Genomic DNA, 10000 nt, shown 5'->3' on the forward strand with positions numbered 1-10000 from the left:
AATTGTAGTTATTATAAATAGAGTTATAATTAAAATTTTGAAGAAAAGCAAAGAACAAAAAAAAAACAACAACAAAAGCATTTCAAAAACGATGTTGCCAAAACAAGAACATGATATTGTGACCAATTGCTCTCCACACCGTTATGAGTTACAACAACAACAACAACAAGAACAGCAACAGCAAAAGCAGCAGCAACAACATCCACAACAACCGCAACAGCAACAACAGCAACAGCAGCAGCAGCAGCCACAGCAACAACAACAACCACATCATCTTCTCCATCATCAACATCATCTTCTTCAGCATCATCATCTTCATCAGCAGACACAGCAGCCACAGTATCAGCTTCAAAAGCAGAAGCAACAACCGGAGCAAAATGATGAACAGATGATCACCAGAAACTCTCCATTAAACTTGCGTTCCTCTCCTCTAAATCTAAGGCAGCTACAATTACCACAAGAGCATCATTTGCAGCTACAACCGCAGCAGCATCCTCTTCATCAACAACAGCAATATAATCAACAAGCACCACCTCAATCACCAAAATCACCAAAATCGCCAAAATCTCCAAAGTCACCAATATCGCCCAAATCTCCAAAATCACCCAACTCACCCCATTCACCACAACAACAACAACAGCAGCAACAACAACATCAATTGCAGCCTCAACAACACCCTTCACAGATTCCGCCACAACCTCAACAAAATAAGTCGCCCCCACACCAGCAACAACATCAATTACAACTACAAGAACAACACAGGAAATCACCGCAACAACACCAGCAACAACATCAATTACAACTACAAGAACAACACAGGAAATCACCACAACAACACCAGCAACAACAATCCCCACCAAACCAACCAAACCAACAACAACAACTTCAACAACAGCATCAACATCTACATCAAAAACCACCACTTCCTCGACAACAGCGCCCACAATTACAAGTTGAGCCTCAGCAATATTCCAGACAAGCTTTACAAATGCGCAACGAGATTCAAACAAAGGAAGTGTGTGCAGCGAAATTCTGTGTCAGAGACAATGGCATTACGTCTAAAGAATCGGAAATACAGAATCAGATAACAGGAGACAAAATTGAAAAGGAAGATATTCTAGTCCGAGGTACGTTCCATTCTTTATACATAGATGCACACACACACACCACACACACACACACATACACACACACACACACCACACACACACACACACACACACACACATATATATATATATATATATATATATACAAACATATGTATATTTGTGTATTATATACATACATATATACATATATATATTGATAGAAATATCAAGACAGCAAAAGAATGAAAGAGACCTCGATATTATGTAAATAGAGGAATTTATCTGTAAATATAATATGTGACAATTATTAGGTAGCCATGATAAAACTCCGAGTTTCGGATGTCGGGGCATCGGCTGATAACTGAAAAGATGCCGGCGTGGGTTTCGGCCCCGACATCCGAAATTCGAAGTTTTATCATGGCTAACAAATAATTGAAACTAGAATCAATCAATCAATCAATCATATATATATATATATAACCAATGTTTATATCGAACAAGAAAATATTCAATACAGAATACAGAGTGTATTTATATTACGTAGATGTTATATTCCTAGCCAAGAGTTTCATGAACTCTATGACAAGTGGTTATCACAAATCGAGAATATGCATACATGTTTGCATACTCGCATACATATATGTGTATATAAGTATATGTGCGTGTATATGTACGTGTATGTTTGTGTGTGTGTAAATATATGTGCGTACGTGTGAGAGTGTAATAACACTTATATAAATATCTAATATTGATATTAATATTTGTAATCTTTAATTTTCGTTATTTGCCAATAACCAGAGATTCAACGTCTCTGAGACAGATGGCGATTGCAGATTCGAAATACTTACATGCCCACACGCGCGCTCGTGCACTGTGTATATATGTACACGTGTGCGTGCGTTCGTGCGTGCATCTGTGTGGGTATATACATATATATAAATTTAAATAATAAGGGTGAAAAATTGAATATTAATTTGATTAATATCAATTTAAAACTAGTGGCCAGCATATTGAAAAGCCTGAAGATTCCGAAAAATTATATTACATACATATAATTATATTACATACATATCCCACGTGTGCGCGTGTGTGCTTGTGTAAGTATGTGTGTTCTATATAGATCTACAGATGTACTTCTTGGGCATATTTTCAATAATGCATCATCGTCATTTGGTGTTTCGTGTCTTATCTCGAGTCACCTGACTGAAGTTGCTTATTGTTATACCCAGATATCCACTGAATCTAAGTATACAAGACTGGTAATGTGTTCTAGTATTGTATCGATACATGCGTGTAAAACTTATATATACTTAGATAAGTTTCGCTAAGAACTGGCCCAGGATATGTCTAACTTAATAGTACCACATGGAAAAGATATTTAATAGTGTTTCCTTCTTACAGTCATTCTTTGAATAGCGTTGCCCATTTGAGTAATGAGTTATTGCTTGCAGAGGTATATCCAAGTGTAGGGGTTTATCTAGAATTTGTTGGAGATATTCCTCCAGGGCCCGTTTGAATGTTATGCAAACTTTTTATTCTTTTATGTCTCTTGACATGATGTTAAAGAGAGTAAGGCCAGCTGAGGCGAAATAACTCTGTCTTAGTGTTGTGAGGTGACACGGGCGTGATTTTTATAAAGGACGGACAGCACGGGGACCAAACCTTGGGTGACTTCTAAAGTCGATGCCAATATCATTTGAGCAGTGCTGCTGGAATATTTTGAGCATCATAGAAATGATCTAGCGCTTATAGCGGCGTTGGAGGAAATAAAGTTTGAGATTCTGAAGACGATCCCAATAATCAAGACTTGTCATATCGTCTACTTTCCTTTTGCTCGATCCCTTGGGTGCTTCATTTTTATATTTTATTTCATATAGGGAGACCACAACTGACAACAATATTTAAGGTGAAGACGGGTGAAAGTGGAACAGCATTGTTTCTGCAAACAATATTTAAGGTGAAGACGGGTGAAAGTAGAGAAGAGAAAGATAATGGTAGGAGGGTCTCATGACGGAAAAGTCTTCAACGATTCAGGAACACGCCCTGCCGGCCATGTCGACTTAGTCGTTTATGTTGACACTCCAGCTTAAGTTGTTGACAGTTACGGCGAGGACCCTAGCTGTGTTTGATGCTACAAGGTTTTCGCCCGAAGGAAGAGTGTATGATAGTTTAAGTGTAGACTCTTTACTGAAGTAGATTAGTTAAAATTTATTCTCGTTTAGCTACATATAGTGTTTTCCGCGCATCCATTAACATCGAGTAGATCCGATTAGAGATTAGTTCGATCTCCTGCATTGCCGACAAAATTTCAGAAGCTTAACGGCATCTGCGAATATTCTAATGTTGCTGATGACGTCAATGATATCATTGATGTAAATAAAAAGGGTTTAGACCCAGTACAATGTCTTGTGGGACGCCACTAATGACTCTTACCGAGCTTGATCGAACACCATCTATCACCACTTGCTGGGTTCTGTTTACCAGAATTCATTCAATCACTAATGGTTTCCATCGGACTCCAGTGTTCGATAGCTTCTTCAGCAGGATGCTGTGGTCACTTTGGCTGAAGGCCTTGATGGAGTCCAGATAGATGACAACATGAAGTGAGTTGCTCGAGATCTCACCACTCACAAATAATTTGATGATATGAAAGGTAAGTGACATCGGTCCGTAATTCACTGTTAGCAATTTGTTGCCGTTTTGAAAAGTGGAATAATCGACTGGGAAAGGAAATTTTCAGGAATATAGCTAGCGTCCAGGGATTTCTTCCAGAAAATAGCTAAAGAGAATAGCAATTGATGATGGCACTCCAGGATTGTAGCAGAGAACCTGTCGGAGCCTGTTGCTAAGTTGTTTGTAATTTTGTTTATAACTACTATGAGATCTGTGGCGCCAAATGATATATTAGAGGGTGTGATGGGGGTTTGTTTCACTGATACTGTCAGGATCGACCATGCTGGGATTGCTGAAAGTGGAACAGCATTGTTTCTGCAAATTCTCAACCATGTTTTCTGTGCGGGCTGTCGTCTTAATACATCACAGGTCCAACGGATGATACGGCTTTTTAACGAACGAAAACAATTTGGTATTGACTTTTATTTTCTCAATGGCCCACTTCCACCTGCTATTCTTTGACTATCAATGATAGCCCTTATGCAGTTTTGTTTCTTCGATTCCAATAAGGTTATATCTGTCAAGTGCGAGCGTTGCAGTTGATAATATTCTAGCCGGTTTGTTTTTCAGTTAGTCATTATTATTATATATGCTCTTCTGTTATTGGTATCCCGTGTTTAGTTTTGCTCTTGGTCCGTAGTGAAGTGTGGTGTGGACGTATACCTGTGACAAGATTAAAAAAATAGCTGCCAGGATGTATTGATACGACTTGGAGTGAGAGAGAGAGAGACAGACAGATAGAGAGAGCTCTTTTCAAGGAATAAGTAGACTAGTCAATCATTATTAAAATATTATAAGAGAATGGAAGGCTTAGTATTTATGAGGTGATATTTGAAATATGGTAATGGTGCTTCGGATGGACTGTAGACCACAATCATTGCTATATCATTAGTTTTGCTATACATAGATTCACTACAACCATTGGAGAAAGAGACATTTGTATCTGCAGCAAATGAGTCGTGAAGAAAAATAGCAACTCCTCCCTTTGTTTTACCGGTGAACAGTGCTTGAACAGTGGTGTAATTCCTCTCTTTTATTTCAGTTTACGAGTGATGGTAAGGTGAGTCTCAGTAAGACCGAAGAATGGAATATGATGAAGATAATCGGTAACCCGAAGTTGAATGACTAAACCTTCTGTATATTTTAGTTGAAAAATGGACTGATGCTTTGTGCATTCAGCAAAAAACGTTGAGACTGGAGTGGTGCTCAAAAGATTCTTATGGCTTATTGGCAGCGAGGAAGGTAGTTTCTGTACAGGAGTAATGTCAGGGGCTGGTTTTGTGTGATAGCTTAGATACTTATCTAAATTTGTTTTGCAAGGTTACGCATGAATGAAAACAAAACAATTTATCTTGCTAGGGAGAATTTAGCAGCTGAAGTTGTGGTTACACTGACAGTTCTGTTCATTGTTTGATTTGTTAAATGGTCATACTAAATGTTCTCTAGTTTCCCGAGTTGGTGGCAAAATTTGTGTTGAGGCCGTTGACTTTGTTTTGTTTTTGCTTTGGCTGGGTGCGGTCTTGATACCTGAGTTGAGGGAAAAGCACATGCTGGTATTTCTGCAAAAGGGTGTGTTTTATGGAGACTTTGAGGATGGAGGAATATGTTGATAACAATGATACGTCGAGTCCCGTGCAGATGCGCAAACATACACTTTTAATGTAGACATAATCCCCAGTTGTGGTTGCAGATTTTAGGATTACAAATTGATTTAGATTTTGGTGTTGGTGCAGTTATAGCAAAAATGCTATGTTTGGAGTTGTTTTTATTCATTAGGGTCTTGCACCTGGTAGATGAGGGAAATTGCACACACGGTATATGCGCAGTCTCGCGCATAAAGAGTTGCTGCATATTTTAGCATTTTATTGTAGACGCGTGGGTCCCTAAAGGGACAGTGGATTGTAAATAGTTTTAAGTTTAAATTTGTTTGACTTTGAACACATAGGAGTGGTGGAGAAGGAGAAAGAAGGTGTGGTTGAGGTTGGACACCAGCAGATGTAGTAGTAGAGGCAGGGGTGGTGGGTGAGGGAGAAAGGCGTGTTTGAGATTGGTTAAAAGCAGGAGTAGAAGTGGAAGGAGGAGGAGAAGAAGAAGAGAAGAAGAAGAAGAAGAAGAAGAAAAGAAGAATAGAGGAAGGAGGAGAAAGAAGAAGGAGAAGAAGAAGAAGAAAGGGAGGATAGAAGAAAAGAAGAAGAAGAAGAAGAAGAGAAGAAGAAGAAGAAGAAGAAGAAGAGAAGAAGAAGAGCAAGAAGAAGAAGAAGAAGAAGAACGAGAGACGCGAGTTAGACGATGTCAATGATGATGGTGTTCAGTCTTTTGTTGTATGGTGGTTTAGAGAACTTGCTGCTGCAGTTGTCCTTATTGCTGTGGTAGTTGCCGTGGTAGCTGTTTTTTTTGTGGTTATTATAGTTTGTTTTATTTTCCTTACTGCTGCTCATCTTGGGTTGCGCTTATTGAAAAAAATTTGAACGAGTTTATCCACGTGATTCATTGTGGTACGATATACAATAGTAATTTGCTTCAGTTTGTTTTGAAGTTGTCTCTATTTTCGGCTACTAAAAAGGCGAACAACCCCTTTAGCAAGGAGATTTATGCGTGAAGCAGGGATGTTGTCGTTCTGAGAAAGAATAAAACATGCGTTGATAAGAATGTCGATTGTGGACGAGCTGTGTGGGCATTGTGGCGTTTCTTCGCTTTTCTACTGTACATACCATAAGTATTGATTATCGTATTAGAATAATAATCCAATCATATAGCAATATTCATTGGTAGTGAGCACACAAGTAATATATATATATATTATATGCTATATATGCATTATACAATACTCATAAGTACAAATATGAAAATAAAACTACTTACATATAAGCATTTAGTTAATTTTGCTGTTGTTGATATTCGGTGAAAATGGTTGAAGATGTCATATCGAGCAAATACTTGGTGCGTATTTAATAGCAGAAAATGCTTTTGGTACGGGTTGGCTAAATTCCTTATAAGTGTATAGAATGGACACGTGACGAAAGAAATTCAAACGAGTTACTAGGGCGTTAAAGTTAGTGAGTATGTGAACTGCAGTTCTGCATATTACGGAACATTAGGCGATCACGACAAGCGATAACTGGCAATTATATATATGTATATATATATAATTTCAACAATTGAGGGTAAAATTAATTAATTAATCAATTTCACCAAGTATTCAGTATGCAAAGGGACCATTTAAGGCGAATTCAAATTATTACATTATATAAAAGGGCTTAGTAAAATAAATTACTTTGCCGCATACTGAACTCATTAGAAATAGCAGGTAAAAAAACTTTTTTAAAACTATTTCTAATACTTAAAGAAAACCTCTCTCATATAGTGTTTGCTCAATTCAACTGCGTGAGTTGAATTGAGCAAACACTATATGAGAGAGGTTTTCTTTAAGTATTAGAAATAGTTTTAAAAAAGTTTTTTAGCTGCTATTTCTAATGAGTTCAGTATGCGCAAAGTAATTTATTTTACTAAGCCCTTTCATATAATGTATATATATATATATATATAAATAGAGTTGAACGAAGATGTTAACAAAATTCCTTTACTCTCGACATATGTTTCGAAGACAACATGGTTTTATTCCAAAGGAATAAACGGTGCAAGATGCATATGTCGAGAGTAAAGGAATTTTGTTAACATCTTCGTTCAACTCCATTTATTTATATAAAACACACAAATTTCTGCACATGAACCCGGAGTTTCTACTCTTGGACAGGTCACTTCAACCGTGTTTCTGACGTGAATTTGCTACCCTGGTATCGGTTCATCGAATTTTCCATGTTGACGGTAAACATAGGATAATTCATTCACCTATCGATATATATACGAGGGGCGTTCAATAAGTAATGCCCCTGACCCACTTCCCATAGCAGTAGAGCAACGAAACTTGGCACAGTTATTAGTCTTTTTCTACATAGCAACCGCCCAGAGTTACGCATTTCTCCCATTGTTTGATGCAGCTCTGAAAACCGTTTTGTAGAAGACCCCAGCTTGGTCCTCCAACCTGAACGTGACTTCAGAAATCAAGGCTGCATCATCTGGGAAACGCTTTCCTTTCAAAAACAACTTCATGACTGGGAAGAGGTGAAAATCAGAGGGTGCAAGGTCAGGAAAGTAGGGGGATGGGGAGGAGTTCATAGCCATACGCCTGTGCTTCTGATCTGGCGACAAGCGAGTTGTGGACCGGAGCGTTCTCCTGCATGAGGAGGATGCCTTTGCTGATCTTGCCCCGCCTCTTGATTTTGATAACTTCTCTTAATTTCCTCAGAAGTGAAGCATAATAGGCTCCTGCAATTGTGGTACCCTTTGCCAGGAAATCTGACATCACTACTCCGTCCTGGTCCCAGAAGACTGTGAGCATGACCTTGCCAGCAGAGGGCTGCACCCTTGCCTTCTTTGGAGGGGGTGAGTCACGGTGCTTCCACTGCATTGACTGGGCTTTGGTCTCTGGATCATCGTGATGGATCCAGGTTTCATCCTGTGTGATCAGTCTTTTGAAAAATTTTGACTCATCTTCTTGGCACATCTCCAAATTCACCCTCGAGCACTCGACGCGTTCTTGCTTCTGGAAAGGCGTGAGCAACCTGGGAATCCATCTGGCAGACACCTTTTGCATATGCAAATGGTCATGAATGATAGTTTCCACAGACCCGGTACTAATCTTGACCTCATGGGCTATTTGGCGAATAATTATGCGTCGATCTTCCAAAATGGCAGCCTCAACTTGACGGACATATGCCTCATCAATGGCAGAAGGGGCGACCAGATCTGGGAGCTGTTTCCACAGAGTTCCGACCATGTTTGAATTCACGATGCCAGCGTTTTACAAGGTCATATGATGGGGCATCATCACCATAAATTACTTTTATTTCATCATAAGTCTCCCGTGGTGTGCGTCCTTTCAAATACAAAAAAGGGATCACTGCTCGACACTCAACAGGCTCCATTTCACACTTGACTCGGTTCAAACACCTGTAAATCAGAAACCACAATTAATTCAGAGCTGTAATTTGCCAGTCACTCTATAGAGATATAAATGATTGCACATGCAAAATTTCAGCTAGATCAAACAACTGCAAGTGGGTCAGAGGCATTACTTATTGAACGTCCCTCGTATATAGATAGATAGATAGATAGATAGATAGATAGATATATATAGATATAGATATATTGCTATATACATACATACATACATACATACATACATACATACATACATACATACATACATACATACATACATACATAAATACATACATACATGCATACATATAGAGGGTGCTGGGAATATATTGTCGTCTAAATAGCGCAAAAATGAAAAGAGTACTGACATCAACTGATATATTTACTGACCTTCAACAGATATATTTACCAAAATTACATAAAAGATATTTTGAAATACTAAAGAGTAAATTTATTCAGTAAAAGAGCGATTGGCTTCAACCATAGCCTCCAGATGACTTTGGAATTCTCTCCAGATGGTGAATGCTGCTATAATCCTCGTCTTCAGTTCATCTTTGGTGTTACGAGGAGTTTTGTTGGTCACTCGCTCAACTGCGCCACACACATAATAACCAACGGGGTTGTAGTCTGAGGAGTTAGGTGGCCAGATGATACGGGTGATATCGTTGCAGAAATTGTCTGACAGCCATAACTGGGTTCTCCTGGTTGTGTGGCATGCTGCAAAGTCCTGTTGCCAGACGTAGGGTCTCTCAGCAGCTACCCTCTTAACCCAGGACAGCACTACTTTCCTCTTGCACTTGATGTAGGCCTCGTGTTGAGTCTGAGTCCGTGTGGGAAGATGAATGGATGCATAACGTTGCCATCACAAGTGATCACTCCAAACACCATGATGTCTGGATGTTTGATTTTTATCACTCGCGGTACATGTTTTAGTGACACAGTAAGCGAACAGTTGTATTCACCATCTGTTCGTATTGGAGTTTCTGGCTCGAATTCCAAGCAGTACAGGACGTCGTTTCCAAATCTCTGGCAGAGTGAATTGCGTCATGGTGGCGTTTTTCGGACAGACGGTGCCCAACTGACCCAACTATACTGTGTTGTCAACAAAATCAGAAACAAACAATGCGCATGCGTGAAAATATAAAATGGTGACAATTTACCCATCGCACCATGTATATATATATATAATATATATATATATATAATATATATATATATACAGAGAGAGAAAAGGA

General features: G+C 38.8%; 1 protein-coding gene across 2 annotated transcripts in view; it reads left to right on the forward strand.

Moving 5' to 3' along the window:
• The window catches only part of LOC115221703 (probable basic-leucine zipper transcription factor I), a 285915-nt gene that overhangs the window by 116455 nt on the left and 159460 nt on the right, over positions 1 to 10000 (forward strand). The window contains exons 2-3 of one of the 2 annotated variants that reach the window (XM_036510760.1): positions 1 to 790; positions 839 to 1127. The exon at positions 1 to 790 is cut by the window's left edge and continues 1259 nt beyond it. In XM_036510760.1, the coding sequence (XP_036366653.1) occupies positions 92 to 790; positions 839 to 1127 (988 nt within the window). In that variant the 5' untranslated portion in view covers positions 1 to 91. Of the gene's footprint in view, positions 1128 to 10000 lie in introns of both variants that reach the window. The other variant, XM_029791907.2, reaches the window with a different exon arrangement.

This window comes from Octopus sinensis, linkage group LG18 (genome assembly GCF_006345805.1).
Source record: "Octopus sinensis linkage group LG18, ASM634580v1, whole genome shotgun sequence".
Classification (NCBI taxonomy): Eukaryota; Metazoa; Mollusca; class Cephalopoda; order Octopoda; family Octopodidae; genus Octopus; species Octopus sinensis.